The sequence below is a fragment of the Echinops telfairi genome, unplaced genomic scaffold, assembly GCF_000313985.2.
Source record: "Echinops telfairi isolate 266 unplaced genomic scaffold, ASM31398v2 ScPeMD7_443;HRSCAF=831, whole genome shotgun sequence".
In the NCBI taxonomy this organism is placed as follows: domain Eukaryota; kingdom Metazoa; phylum Chordata; class Mammalia; order Afrosoricida; family Tenrecidae; genus Echinops; species Echinops telfairi.
In genome coordinates, this window is record NW_022104341.1 from 18590621 (window position 1) to 18606179 (window position 15559).

Sequence of the window (15559 nt, forward strand, 5' to 3'; positions counted from 1 at the left end):
TGGCTTTCTGAGACTGTCAATCTCAGAAATACAACTTCCCCCCCGCCCCCTCACCGTCACTCAAATAAATCCTCACTGCTACAGAGTCAATTCTGACTCACAGTGACACTACAGGATAGACTCAGACTCCCACTTGTGGCTTTCTGAGACTGTCAATCTCAGAAATACAAAGCCTCATCTTTCTCCCTTAGTGGGTAAGTGGGTTAGAACTGCTGAATTTCTGGCAATCTTTACATAAATACAAAGCCTCATCTTTTTTCTTAATGGGTTAGAACTGCTGAATTTCTGGCAATCTTTACAGAAGTAGAAAGCCTCATCTTTCTCCCTTAGTGGGTTAGAACTGCTGAATTTACAATTATCAGCCCAACTCATAACTCGATATGCTAATGAGGCTATCGCAGTAGGATGTAGATTTCTCCTGGAGAGGACCATCTATCTATCTATCTATCTATCTATCTATCTATCTATCTATCTATTATCTATCTGTCTGTCTATCTATCTGTCTATCTATCTATCTATCTATCTATCTATCTATCTATCTATCTATCTATCTATTTATCTATCACTGTGACTCCTAGCATCTAGAAAAGAGTCTGGTACATACTTTGGAAGTGCTCGATAAATATTTGATGAACAAGTGAACAAATAAATAAGGAGTCATTTTATTTACTCCCAGATTTCTTTTGAAAGTTAAACAGAATCAATTTATGGAGTGGGAGCAGCCCGAAGCCTCAGTCAGAAAAGCCCTCAAGAGGATGGACGGTCCTCACCTTTGCATGCACTGAAATCCTTCACTCACTTGAGATTTCCCTGCGACAATTTTCAAGTTTCTTCAGGAACAATCCTTTCCTCATCTCTCCTAAACTTAGAAAGCATGTGAAGCTATCCTGCTACTACCTAACAAGGACATTTGTCTTAAATTTATCAGTCGTATCCCATATGCATCCGTGTGTGTGTGTCCATGCTTAACAAAACACAGGATGTAGGAGTTGAAAAATAGTTGTTGATTTATCAATACTACTTTATGAAGGAAACTCAATGGACTCCCCCCAAAAAAGAGTATCAGTGTCACTCTGTATGGTTCACATTTATTGAGCCACTGCAATTGTTTCTCATGTTGCCAGATATAATAATATAATAAAACTAATAGGTGGAGTGTTCATTACATTAAATAAACTAATCTTCAAACAGCTCACTGAGATGTAGTTATGTCTGTCCTCATTTTGCTGATAAAAAAGCAGAAGTTGAATTATATTAAGCAGTTTGCCTATGTTCACAAAGCTAGTAAACCACAGAGCCCAGGCTTAAGACCCCCAAACCCATGTACTTAAGTTCATGACATGGTGGTCTTACATTTGCCACAAGGGAAAGGCGGGAGCAAAAATAAAATAAACACCAGTGGGTCAGATGAACTTACCATCATTACTAGAAAAGTAAAACAAAAATATGTTACATGGTGACATATTTATGTCACGTTTGTGAGAGCAGATTATACACATGGAAGCTGCTAATGTGAAAATGGGATGTTCTCAAGGAAAGTAATTTTAATCACCTGGGAATAACAGAAAACCTGAGAACGTTAAATCTGGCTGCATGCTCACTCATGTGTCTGCTCATGCCTCATTGCTCCACTCCTTGTTAGGATAGTGCTGATCAACACGGAGAGGGGTCCCTGCTTACACGGAGTTTCCAGCCGTGGAATAGGCACGCATCCGTCAAACCATTCCTCTCTCACTGCCATTGAGCCACTGTTGACTCTCAGAGACCCCCTTTGGGTTTTCAAGGCTCATTTTTATGGGTGTAGAAAGCCCAGCCTTTCTCCCCCGAGCTTCTACTGGTTTCTAATGGTCACCCATGAAGATTGCAGCCTAACACGTAACAACTGCACCCCAGGGCTCCAGGAAACCCTAACTCCTGTGGGTGCGAAATCCTATAGCATGTGCTTGGATTAAAAGGATCTCAGTTAGCTGTGAACAAAAGCCGACCAAACAAACAGAAAACAAATAGACCGGAGAAGCTAGCTGACAAGGCTTCCCTGAGGAAGTGATGCTTAGACAGGATCCAGAGGTGAGTAAGATACCATGTGCGAGGAGGGCTGGAGAGGAGGCTGCAAACAGAAGGAAGTGGGCGGGAGTAAAGAAGGTTTGAACTGAGCTTCAGGAGGCTTCCTTGGAAGGCCCAAGTTTACACTTCAATTGAAGAGAAATCAGAGGCCAAGCCACCAAGAGTTTTGAGGAAGGTGAAGTGAAGCAACCTACATTTCGGATGTAAATGTCTTGAGGGTGACAGTATACATTCCGGAAGACGGTTTAGCTATTGAGGAAGTTCTGTAGGAATCCAGGAAAGAAGCCGTGGTAAATTAGTCTTTGGAACAAGGATCTAACAAAGTCGATATAAGAAATTATGATATTAAGGAAGTAGAGTTGAGCAGAGTGAGTGACAGGCATAAAAGATAAATTCACAGCTCTTTTACTTGTGCAACTGCATGGAGGATGTTTCCCTTCCCTAAAAGGGTCCAGGAAGAGATCAATTTTGACATGGGAAAAGGAAATAAGTAGATCTTCCTTGAATTTAGTTTTTAATTTTTATTAGTGGTTACATGTTGGCCTGCAAACCCAAGGGTCAGTAGTTTGAAACCCCCAGCCATTCTGCGAGAGAAAGACAGGGCTTTCTACCCTCATAAACAGTTGCAGTCTCAGAAGGCCACAGGGGCAGTTCTACCCTGTCCTAAAGGGTCACTATGAGTCAGCATCGATTCCATGGCAGTGTGTTTGATCTTATTTTTATCAACCCAAATGAGCTCTAGTGGCACACCGAGTTAAGCATTGGTCTACTAACTCCTTTCCCATTGAGTCAATCCTGACTCATGGCGACCCTACAGGATAGGGTAGACCTGCCCCTCTGGCCTTCTGAGACTGTGACTCTTTACAGGGGTGGAGGGGCTCATCTTTCTTCTGTAGCTCAACTGGTGGTTTCAAGCTGCTAGCCTTGTGATTAGTAGCCCAGCATACCCAGTTCAAAACCACCAGCTACTCTGAGAGAGAAAGATGTGGCAGTCTGCGCGCATCCACACGCCTTTATCACCTCAGTCAAAAGTACGCAGTCCGATACGGCTCTTAAAGGGTCAGAATTGACTGACCGGTGTGATTTGCATTTGTTTAGGTTTTTGTTTTTAATTAGCCAAAGAAATGGAGCTTACTTAGTGATCGAGTGCAACTTCTTTGCTTTTTAATTGAGTAAACTTGGGTTACAGAAGCTACCTTAGAACTTTCAGATCCAGGCAGACTGGGATCAAAGCCCATGGCTTGCTCTGTCCTCCCAGTCTTTTTATAGGGTGTTGTTATTGGGTATTGTCTGGTCAGTTTCAGTTCATATTAACTGAAAGAAAAAACAATGAGTGTCTTTTAAATACATTTTTTTAAAGATAAGAAAACAAAGTCAGAAAGAGATAAATCAGGACTGTAATGTGTAAATCTGATGATTTCTTAAAGAAATCTTACAAAGGTGCCCTTGTGTGATGAGAGGAATGAGTAAGAATATTGTCATGACGCAGAAGGAGTCTTCGGTGGGGGTTTCCTGTGCATTTTTTGGCTAAAGTGCCGACCAGCTTTCTCAAAACACTCTCACAATAAGCAGGAGTTATTGTTCTTTGGCTCTCCTGAAAGTCAGCGAGCAAAAATGTCTTGTGATTGTTGTTAGATGCCAACAAGTCAGCTGACTCTGAGTGACGCTGTGGAACACATGACGTCCAGCTCGCCCTGCGCGAGTCCCCGTCACTGTGTTCATCCGCCTCATTTGAAGCTTCTCTTTTTTGCTCATCTCTCACCGAGCCTGCAGCCCTTCTCCAGTGACTGCTCCCTCCAAGTTCATGTCGTGCAGTCTCACCCTTCTCCCTTCTACGGAGCTTTTAAACTGTATTTCCCCCCAGACAGATTTGTGTGTTCTTCCGGAAATCCATGGTCCTTTCAAGTTCATGGTTACTTCCACCAACACCATCATTTAATGCATCAATTCCTCCCTGATCTTCCTATTCTCTTTCCTGCTCGCACATGCGCACGAGGCTGTTGAAAGCATTGATGGCGTCCTTGCCCTTTCACCCTTTAAAGAGATCTTTACACAGGTAGGATTTTGAGTAGAAAGTTGTTTCTGTAATTATGAGAAGTAACAAACAAGACTTACTAAATATTTGAATATGATTTTACACATTTGGCTGTTTCCTTCTTTATAATTTAAATAACAGTAATGAAGTATAATCATTATGGTAATAGGCTTCCCTTCATGAATATTTACTATGTTTTAGGAATTTTTATATTTCACATACGAATTCTCAGCTTCTTTAGTAGTGCTGATACTGAAGGCAAAGAAATTACTTTTACAACCTGTAAGTTTTCTAAGCGTAAGAAAATTTAAAAGACAACTAAATTTATTTCAAAATGCCATATTAATATAAGATGAACTTTTTTTAATCTCACGGGGCTCACTGTTACGTATTCATGTGCACAGTTATTTATTTCAACATATTTTACTTCAGAAGAACATTTGGCAACTTTTTCATTGGACTAATTTTCTAATCATTTTTAGTACTAATGAAAAAGAAATTGAGTATGTTTCAATAAATGAGTATCATACTGCCTTATTTTTTTTCTTCCTGGTTTTGTTGGCTAATGTTTGTTTGTTTTTTAAATTTTATTCCTTATACTCCAGAGCAAGATTCAATTGGCAAATGAAAGCATATAGGCCAAATTTGTTATATATGTTGTTTTTGTAAAGGAAGCTGTATCAAAATGTAACATTGTGTCAATTTCCCATGACTGCTTCGCCATCCCGTAGATCAGCAGAGCTGAGTAGTGGATACAGACACTGTATCATCTCTTAGGCCCAAAATATTTATTCTTTAGTCTTTCACAAAGGAGCTCTTGTGGCACTGTGGGTTAGCTATTGGGCTGCTAACAAAGAGATCAGGTGTTCAAGCCTCCAAGCTGTCTGGTGAGAGAGGCTGTCTGCTCCCAGCAAGATTTGGTGGCTGTGACTTTGAATCAACTCAACGATGGTTGGTTTGATTTTGTGTTAGTCTTTTACACACAAAATTTGATAGCTCTTGTTCTAGAACTCTTGTATCTATTAGTCCTTTGTAGAGTCAAAAAATTGGCAAAATTATTTAAGAATAGGTTTATCAAGTACTCATCCCCAAGCCCTTCCTACCCCTATTTTAAGATGGCAGTGTTGAAGTTGAGGGACCAGACTATCATTCTTAGATCTGTGCTTCTGATGTCTAACTCTTCTTAGAAGTGGAGGACAAATAAATATATGCCAGTTTGAAAGAAATTCTCTTTTTCACATAAAATCTCACAGACAGTAAGCTATTGGCTTGTAGAGTAATTTCATTCAAAAGCTAGACTGTAACCAAGGTATGTTTGGCTTTTGATGATATTTAGTAATGATCTCTACTACAGAAAAGGATTTCCAGCGGAAACTTTGTAAACATGTGAAATTTAACTAAATGATTATGTATTGTCTTAGTATCCAGTGCTGTTATAACACAAATACCCCAAATGGACGGCTTTAAAAAGCAAGTCCTTAATCTTGACCAACATCATAGTTCAAGTGCATCGATTTTTCTTCAGGCTTCCTTATTAAATGTCCAACTTTCAAAGTCTGAATTCAGAACACCCGCATTTGGGGAAGGATCTCTCTCTGTGAGCTCTGGGGAAGGTCTTGTGTCTATTTAACATGTAGTTGTCCATTGTTCCTTGGAGATGTCCAGGCCCCTCAGTCTAAGTAACTCCCTCCACCCTGGACCTGGTGGTATTAGGTCCTCCCTTCTTTGATTACTTCTCTCTCCTTGTATCTATAAAAGGTGAGGCAGGCCACCTCTAAGGACACTCCCCTTACATTGGATCAAGACCATGACCTGAGTAGGAGTGTTGCAACCTATCCTAGCTCCTTTACAACTGATTGATTGATTATATCGATTACATCATTGGGATTGTAACATCAACATAGGACTGCCAGTTACATGACTGTGCACCACTGATAATCATGGGCCAGCTAACTTGACACATGTTTGGGGGATACAATTCAATCTATATCATTCCATTTCTTCCTCAAAATTAATGTCCTCACCACCAGCAAGCAAACACTTTCACTATTGTATTATCCAGAAGATGTTTAGTCAACCTGGGACAAAATTCTTCTTCATATGTGAATTTAGACCAGCGGTTCTCAACCTGTGGGTCGCAACCCCTTTGGGGGTTGAACGACTCTTTCACAGGGATCACCCGATTCATAACAGTAGCAAAATTACAGTTAGGAAGTAGCAACGAAAATAATTTTATGGCTGGGGGGTTACCACAACATTAGGAACTGAATTAAAGGGTCGCAGCATTAGAAAGGTTGAGAACCACTGATCTAGACTATACATTGTCTATTCCAAAATACAATGGTGGAATAGGCATAAGACAAAATTCCATTGCCAATGTGAGCGACTCCGTTGAAAGAAGAAATAGCAGACACCAAACCAAACCAAAAACTCCCTGTCATCAAGTTCATTCCAACTCATAATGAATGACCTTATAGGTCAGCATAGACCTTATAGATCAGCATATAGAACTTTATAGGTCACCATGGGTTTCCAAAGCTGTAACTCTTCACAGGAATAGAAGGCCTCGGTTTTCTCCCTTGGAAGAGCTGGTGGTTTTGAACTGCTGACCTTTCAGTTAGCAGCCCAATGCTTAATCACTATGCCACCAGGGCTCCATAGCAGGCATTAAGCACATAAAAAAGTTCAAAAGAATAATTTACATTAGCTCTTAAATATTTAAAATAATCCTCTCATCTCTGAGACCCGCCAGACAATAACTCTTCTCCAGAGACTTGGAGTTTGGCCATGCTCTCTGAATTCTGGATGGAGGACTGTCAGCCCTAGGCTTCAGCTCAAACTTCCAAGTGCACTGGAATGGCAACTTTTGCTTTGTTTTGGAGTAGCCCAATTTCTCTAGTTCAATTGAATGACAATGACACACACACATATAAACACACACCGTGGACACAGAAAGCTGTTCTTCTAGCTCTTGGCCATGACAGTGCCACTCCCTTAGCTTTGAATAGCAGAATAGCATTCAAAGTAGGATCCATGCCCCTGGCATTTATAAATGGCAGCCCAACCCTCTGGAACCAAATAGGCAAATATATACCTCTTTAAAATCTAGACAGCCACGGACCCAACTGTTTCAGCCCCAGTGGGCTGCGATTCAACCCTTTGTGATTCCAAACTCTTTGAGACTGGGGCAGTTCTGCTTCCTGTGCCCCTTGACTCCTCAGCTTCTACTTCCAGGTTCCCTGGCCTATTGACACACACACCCCCCCACCAGGCCTCTTGGGTCAACTCGCAGCCTCTTCTCTGCTTCAAGCAAGTGCTACACAGCTCTTTAGCTTTGCCAATAGTGCTCAAAGGCACCCATTCCAAGGGAAGCCTGACTCAAAGGTGCTCAGCTCCCTTGTTCTAGGGATCAGTAAACTAACTGCCGTTGACAAGTGCTTAGAGGCACCCCACTCTACAGGGACCCTTTCTGCCCAGAGGGAGTCACTCTGTGGGTTGGCCCCTGTGACCTCACTGTGGACTATTAGTTCGGCTGTTGCTTTCTCTCAGCTGCTACTATGACTTGCCGTCTGCACTGGCCTAGTGTCAGAGCTAGCCTCCCTCACCAGAATTGCCTTTGAAATCTGAAATTTCACCAACAGTCTCTTTAAGGCAGTCTCCATTGCATCCTATGCAAATGAAAGTTGGATATTGAATAAGGAAGATCACAGAAGAATAGATGGATTTGAATTGTGGTTCCAGAGAATATTGAAAGTGCCATGGACTGCTAAAAGGACAAATCGATCTGTCTTGGAATAAGAAAGGCCAGAGTGCTCCCTAGAGGCCAGGATGGCAAGACTTCATCTTATATACTTTAGACATATTGTCAGAAGAGACCAGTCCCTGGAGAAGGGCATGGTGTTTGTTAAAGTGGAGGGGCAGCAAAAAAAGAGGCAGGCCCTCCAGGAGATGGATTGGCACAATGGCTGCATCAGTGGCTCAGGCATAAGAGAAATGGCGAGGATGGCACGGGGCTGTGCAGTGCTTCCTTCGGGGGTGTGTAAGGTTGCAATGGGTTAGAGCCAACTCGGTGACACCTAACAGCAACCCTTTAAGGCAATGCAGGCTTTTAGCATGAGGCACTGTTAACCTGGGTAGACTAGAGAAACAAACTCATAGGCACTCATATATGTTTAAGACAGAGTTTTATATAAAGGGTAATTGTACATTTAGAAAGCATCCCAGCCTAGTCCAGTCCAAGTCTATAAGTCCAGTATTAGCCCATATGTCAGATACCAGTCTGTAAAGTCCTCTTCAGACTCAACGAAACACATGCAATGATGCCAAATGCAGGACAATCACAGACTAGTCTTGTGGATCCAGTGGCGTTGTAAGCATCTCAGTGCTGGCAGAGGTCTCCCCGTGGCTTCTCCAGTCCAGGGTTCTGGCTGCATCAGGGTAGGTCCATGTGACTTCTCCTCAGGGACATCTCGCAGGGAGTCAGCCTTGTCAGTAGAGAGTCTCCAAGGAATGAGCAGAGAGAGTGAAGTATTTCCCGCCTCCAAGGAGGAAAAACAGGAATTCTCAGAATTCTCAGGAGAAGGCCATGCCCACACAGAGGCCTCATTGGTTATATCTCGATTGACAGGCCAGACTCCATCCCTTCACCCATAATCCTCTCAAATTGACACCAGATTATATTCAACTACCAAAGGCACCTTAAAATTCTTCCAACCTCATTGATGCCCCAGAGGATGATAGATAATGTTCTCCAACAAAAAATGACAGATGTCTCTAGAGTGAACCAGAGATATAAATAAACCATAGATACATGGATTTGGGCTTGCAATTAGTTCTAGCCACAGTCTAGGAACTATGAGTTCCTTAATGCTTGGTGGTTGACCTCATGAAGGGATCACTGAAGATATGAGTGCTGTAGCAAAGCATGGTGAAAAAACTAGATGGTGCCCAGCTATCAGAAAGAATAGCATCTGGGATATTGTGTTAGACAGGGTTCTCTAGAGAGATAAAACCAAATTCCTGATAATATAATATATTTATTTATAAAGATAATTAGATATATAACGAGAAATGAAATGTTAAATCATATACAGATAAATATAAAATACAAGAAATAAACAGTTAAATTAGAAGCACTATAAATGGCTTAGTGCAACTCACGTCTGTGAGAGAAAGTTGAGAGACTAGCAGTCCTTCAAGTCTCTATCTGATGCCAGATCTTCCTCTATTTGTAGAGAGAGCTAGGCTATGTCAGCACAGCAGCCAATCACAAGGCAGGTCACCAATTGCCAGTCCCTAGCTCCAGAGAAGTCTTAAAGGGACTTCAATTTACAGCAACACAGTCCACATGCTAGGCGTCCCACAGGCAGTGTAGCCTTTAAATTGAGGCACAGAACAAGCAAGGCAGCCGCACACTGGTCCGATGATCACAGAGCAAGATACAAGAAAGGCAAGGCTCACCAAGCCATCCATCTCTCCGCCCCTCAGTCAATCCCACCTGCGTTTATCAGCCAGGCTGGCACAATAAACTATCTCAGATATTAAAGGAATATTTTCAAACAGCCATTTAAGTGACGTATCAACTAAGCACATCAGCCTGCATCATTCAAGAATTTTATATAATCCAAACCTAAAGGAGGGAATGATGTCGCAGTGCAGATTGCGAGTACCTGCTTTGGAGAAGGCTATCGATGACAGTGGAAGCTCAAATCCATTTTCAGGGTCCACACATGGATTAAGCCTCTAGTGAATCCCCTCCAATCATATCTGAGGGATGTGAATAATCCTTTTGTCAGACAAAGCATTGTAAAGTCAACTATGGCAGCAGTTTGATCTCCCTTTTGACCCATTTTAAAGCGATTTGTTTAATTTTTGTTTTAAATGAAGGAGAAGTACCTGTGCATTAAGCCCGTGGTGACTCCCTATGGCCATGGATATCAGATGCTCTCATGTACAGTGCCTTGGAAAATAGACTGTTGCAGATGTAATTAGAGTAAAATTTAGCACCCTATCATTTGATCTCCCTTATGATCCATTTAATTTGTTCTAGTTTTTAATAGTTTCTGCTTTAATTTCTTTGACGTTTTTAATCTCCTTTCTGTTGTTAATCTTGCTAGGTTTTTTATTTGTTTGTTTTTATGTGTTTTCTTCTGTATATGAAATCCAGCTAGGTGAGTCTGGAGAGACAGTAACTGTTTGATGGTTCCTTGGGGGGTTGGCAGAAGAGGTTGGGGGGAAATGGGAAGCTTATAGTGATGGGCATAAGATTGAAGAAAATGTTCTAAAACTGATCGTGGTAATAATTGTACATTTCTTCTTGATATAACTGAATTATGATATGTGGATTAGATGCCAATAAAACTTGAAAAAAATCTTCCAACTTTTAATCACTACCCAATTAAAAAAACACTTCTACATTTTAGATATGTGCTAGAGCAGCAATCCACTATACCAGTACAAAATGATTTAGTGCTGCTATTACAGAAATACCACCAGTAGATGATTTACCCAGCAGGAATTTATTCTTTCACTATTAACGACGATAGAACCCAATTCCCGGCACCAGCTCAACGGGAGGCGTTCTTTCTCTGCTGGAGCTACGTTCTTGTCTTGTCTCTTTTCTTGTCTCCTTTCAATATCTATAAATGTAATGATTCATGGTGATATTCATGTACTTTACATCAATCTTACCCTGAATCTGAAGGGTTCTTAGCACACGGAACCTGGGTCCAAAGGACACACTCTAAGCCTGGCTCTTCTTTCTATTGGTAGTCAGATCCTTCCTCTCTGCTTATTTCTCTCTCCTTTCATCCCTTGTAAGATGAAAGATGATGTAGGACACATGCCGGGGAAAATTTGCTTTACATTCTATGAGAGGTATGACTTGAGAAATGTTATTGCATCCTGCTCTAATCCCTTTACTCCTTCTGAGTTGATTACATCAGAGGGCATCATGGGAGATGATGCATCATGACATTACTGCCAATTACGCCATTCTGTGATTGCTAAACCACCGAGAATCATGACCCAGTCACATTGGCAGGTGCTTTAGGAGACAATTCCATTCATGGCACATACTATCTATTTATTTTTAAAATATGACAGACTTTAACTACAAATAAGTTCTGAATATGGATTTAATAATAAAACATAAAGTACATCAAAAGGAAACCCAAGAATATCTTAACCAGTAGTGAATATAGCCAAGCAATCCAAGTAATTGTCATGTGTTAATTTACTCTTTCTAAAAATATTCACCCACCTGCATGAGAAGCTTCTTTTTAAAACTTTTTATGATGAACTGGGTGAACGTGTACAGAGCCGATCTCCAGTTTTACATTCGACAGTTCATAAAAAACGCGCTCTGCCTCATCCGTGGCGGGCCCTCAGGGCAACATCACATATCCCAGTCTTCCTCTGCTTTCCGTACCCTGCTCCTCATTTCCTCTCACCCTGCTGAACTTTGTCCTTGGGTCAGTGTTGTCCCCTTGATCGCAAATAGTTGGCTTTGCTCTATGTATCTGCCTCGTGTTCTTGTACCTGTATGAGCCTGCGTGTGGCTTGGCTGAAAATTGAGCCATTGGGGTGATTTCAGTTCTAGACCTGAAGGGTGACTGAGGACAATAGTCTTTCAGCTGTCACCAATCTCTATCTGACCAGAAAGCCTGATTTTTTTTAAGATTTTGAATTTTGTTCCACATTTTTCTCCCACTCTGTCTAGGACCTTCTAATGCAATCACTTTCTGAGTCGGTGATAGTGATAACTGGGCACCGTCTAGTTCTGTGAGTCTCTTTGAGTTGCCCATTAAGAAATTGGACTGATTGCTCCCAGGTGTCTTTGAGTTGAATCACTCTTCTTTCCTCTGGACATGAGCGACCGATAGTTACACCTTGGATGACTACTCAAACGCTTTTCAGACTCTGTGGCTACTGGCTATTCCAACAAATTGGGATTCAGAACATTATATTTTTAGACTGTGTTTACATCAGAAGCTTCTGGGATACATTTTAAAGTGCTAAATTCTAGTCTCAATATTTCACTTACTAATCTAGATTCTTTTTCTCCAGCAGTTTTATTGTCATGTAACTCACATATATATCATACGCTTCAAAAATAGTTCAATCATATTAAGAAGAGTTGTATAATCATCATCACAATCAATTTTAGGACATTTTCTCCCCTTCTTGTACTCGCTGGTTTTGGCTCCTTGTTTCCCCACAACCTCCTCTTAACATACTCCCCAAAAATCATTAATTCAATTACTGTCTCTCTAGATTTACCTATCCTGGATTTCATATACAGAAAAACATTCTCCCTTTTAAAAAATCAGCAATAACAAAGTAGAACAGAGAAAAAAGTCAATTGAAAAGAAAGCAGAAAATACTAACAACTAAAACAACATTAAAATGGATCAAATGCGAGTTCCAAATGATAAGCTATTAAATGCTAACCTAACTGCCTCTGCAGTGATCCACTTTCCAATGCACTGCATGAGAACAAGGTAACATGATAGCAACTGTGCTGTTCACATCCCAACACTATGCTCAAAGGGCATTCCTCAGAGGTTTACTCTATGTGTCAATCCACCAAATGGGTGTTGGGCTTCAAATGTTAGACTAGATTCTTTAGAGGGATGATTTAGGCAACATTTCTTTTTATCAGTGCCAAAACTTTATTTTTATGCACAATAGAGTTTCAGAACCTCTCATGTAATTAAAATTCTGTCACCTGTGATTTTTGATCAATTGAAAGAAGGATCAATTTCCTTTCTTTCAGGGGGTCTTTATTTCACTAGTCGTCCCAGGAAGCTATTGTTGAAATGTCATGTATTTATGGGATACAATAATACAGAATAAGCTAGGTTAATTAAAGGGTTTCTGCTAAATTTGAGAATATCAATTGTAAAAGGTTTATTATGAATATAATCATTTTGAAGCAATGGGAAATAATAAGCATTTAAATTAAGTTGTAGGTTATTCACATTAGTGAAAGGTTAGCTTGCAATAATTTTTATAATGTTATGATGTTATTTTGGGTGCATTTGAGCATTGACTATGCCTTAAGTAATGAAAGCGTGGATAATAAAAAATTCATCATTGATTAATCTACATATTAATTTGAGAATTTTCTTGATTATATGTGCATTGCAATAATAATTAAAATTTGTACAAGATAAATCTGAGTGTTAAGTTGCTTACATGTAATATTTAAGTGATTTTAATGCCTTATCACTATGATTAGGGTTATTAAGCCACTTAAAAAGCTGGTTCTAAAAGGCAGCAGGATTTTACTTTAACTCTAATTGTTTTCTAAAATTTTAGGTTGTGTGTGTGGTAAATAACTTCAAGGGAAGACAACCAGAAAATGAGCATGTACATATGGATAATCTGCCACAGATGCCGATGATCAACATCCCTCGAGTAGAAAGTCCTGTGGAAAAGGTAACATCTGTACAGGTGATTCAGCATTTGAATTCTAAGATGTGATTAGGATCTGGAGAAGATGAATTCCTGTGTCTTTATCTGGAGAGTGCCTGCACATTGATTATTAATTTATTAGAACAATCTTCAGTGTCTAATGTGGTATTTAGCAAAATTTAGAGCAATGTATATCACCTTTCACATCTCCTTGTGACCTTTAAACAAAAAGCTGAGTCCCTGCATTATGGAATATATTCAGCTTCTAAATCAGGAATACTGTGAAATACTTATTTAATAAGCTCAATTTTATGATCATTTACTCTAGAATGTATGCTTTTTTCACACATACGACTTTAAATTTTATTTCATGCTCTATTTACATGAGAAAGTGCTTAGAATGATGACTGTCAACTGATAATAAATATAGGTTGAACTGCAAATATATAAAGGTATGGCAGAAAGAAGGCAGTAGCAAGAGTCAAGTGGGGCTGAATGAATCCAGACCATGCAGCTCTTTGATTGGCAGGTCTAAGTCTCCTTGGGCTTGGCAATGAACACAGACATCTCATGCTAACTAGACGCAAGAAAATGTTGTGTATGTTAGTGATGCACACCAATGTCCTGTGTGGGGTTTTCTGGCCACTCTCCTGGGCGTCACTAATAGGAATTCAAGTGTTGAAAAAAGCTTTGCTTAAGACTTTCCTTTGCACATAGAGTACGATTTTTAAAACGAGGATGCCCTTAGGTTCAGAGCCACTGGTGGGTGGTTTTGCTTTAGATCTGTCCATTTCCACATTTTGAACAAAATCATAATGAGTTTAATTATGTGCTAATCAAGTGTTTCAATGGTATGAAGGCTATCAAAAGGATTTTGGATAAAGTAATAAAAGTTCTTGAGAGACTTCAGTAAGAAAATTAGCAATTACCTAGAAATACAGTAAATATTTTGCATTTAGATTAACAAAAATGTTCCAATATACCTTGAGCAGCACCTCTGTTAATTGCTTAAGTGAAAACGTATTGGAGCCTGTTGCTGCAGTTAAGTGCCACGAAGACCACGTGGATTCATATCAACCCCATGCATGTCAGAGAATTAAACATTTTCTAGTCTTGGACCATCTTCATAAGTATACCTGTGTTTGAACCTATCGTTACACTCACTCTGCCAGTCCATCTTGCTAAGAGCCTTCCTCTTTGTAGCTGACCCTCTCGTGTCCTCTCATAGGAAGCATGATAGATATCCTACTCCGGGGATTGCTCTCTCCTGACAACGTGCCCAAAGTATGTAAAAGAGTGTCTCGACACCCTTATTTATAAGAAACGTTCTGGCTTTACCCCCTCCCAGGAAAACGGGTTTGTTCTCCTCGCAGTCCCGGAGATGGCCAGTATTCTGTGACAGAAAAGTGACTCAGGTGCATTGCTTTTTCTTGATCTTCTTTAGTCATTGTCCGGCTTTGTCATGCACATGAGGGCTGTGGACTATGCCACGCCTCAGTCAAGTCCACTTTGTCCGCAAAGAGACATCCTTTTAAAATTGTAAAGAGTTTTTTACAACACCAGTGCAATTTGCTGTTTGATATCTTGACTGCTTCTTCCATGAGCATTGATTGCTGATCCAAGTAAAATGAAATCCTTGATAACCGTAATGTGTTCTCCATTTATTGATGTTGCTTATTGAGTCCGTTGAAGGGTGCAATTTTATATGATTCAGCCTGTGTCAATACCATGATAGGGTTGCACAAAGAATTAATGTGTGTAATCTTAAAGTGCTGCTTAGAGAAAATGATGGCCTAAATGAAGGAATTAATGTCTTCTCTGGACATCTCTGGAATATTGTACACAGCTTAGCATCTTGTGGAAGTCACTTGGCAGAACATGTTAAGGTGAGCATTGATAGAATTTATTGTTTTGAGTAAATGAATGTGTCTGAGATGGTGAGAGATGCCAGTGTCCAAGTACTGTGAAGTAACTATGAAGTGTGTCGTAAAGGAATGAAGCGCGTCATGTGCGTAAGAGACGAGATGTCCTCCAGTGAGTCTC

At 40.3% G+C, this 15559-nt stretch overlaps 1 protein-coding gene across 1 annotated transcript in view; it reads left to right on the forward strand.

Annotated features, from left to right (window-relative positions):
• Positions 1-15559, forward strand: part of PLPPR5 (phospholipid phosphatase related 5) — a 205965-nt gene that overhangs the window by 161711 nt on the left and 28695 nt on the right. Inside the window, exon 5 of the mRNA XM_004699238.4 lies at positions 13421-13540. Within this exon, the coding sequence (XP_004699295.1) occupies positions 13421-13540 (120 nt within the window). The remainder of the gene's footprint in view (positions 1-13420; positions 13541-15559) is intronic.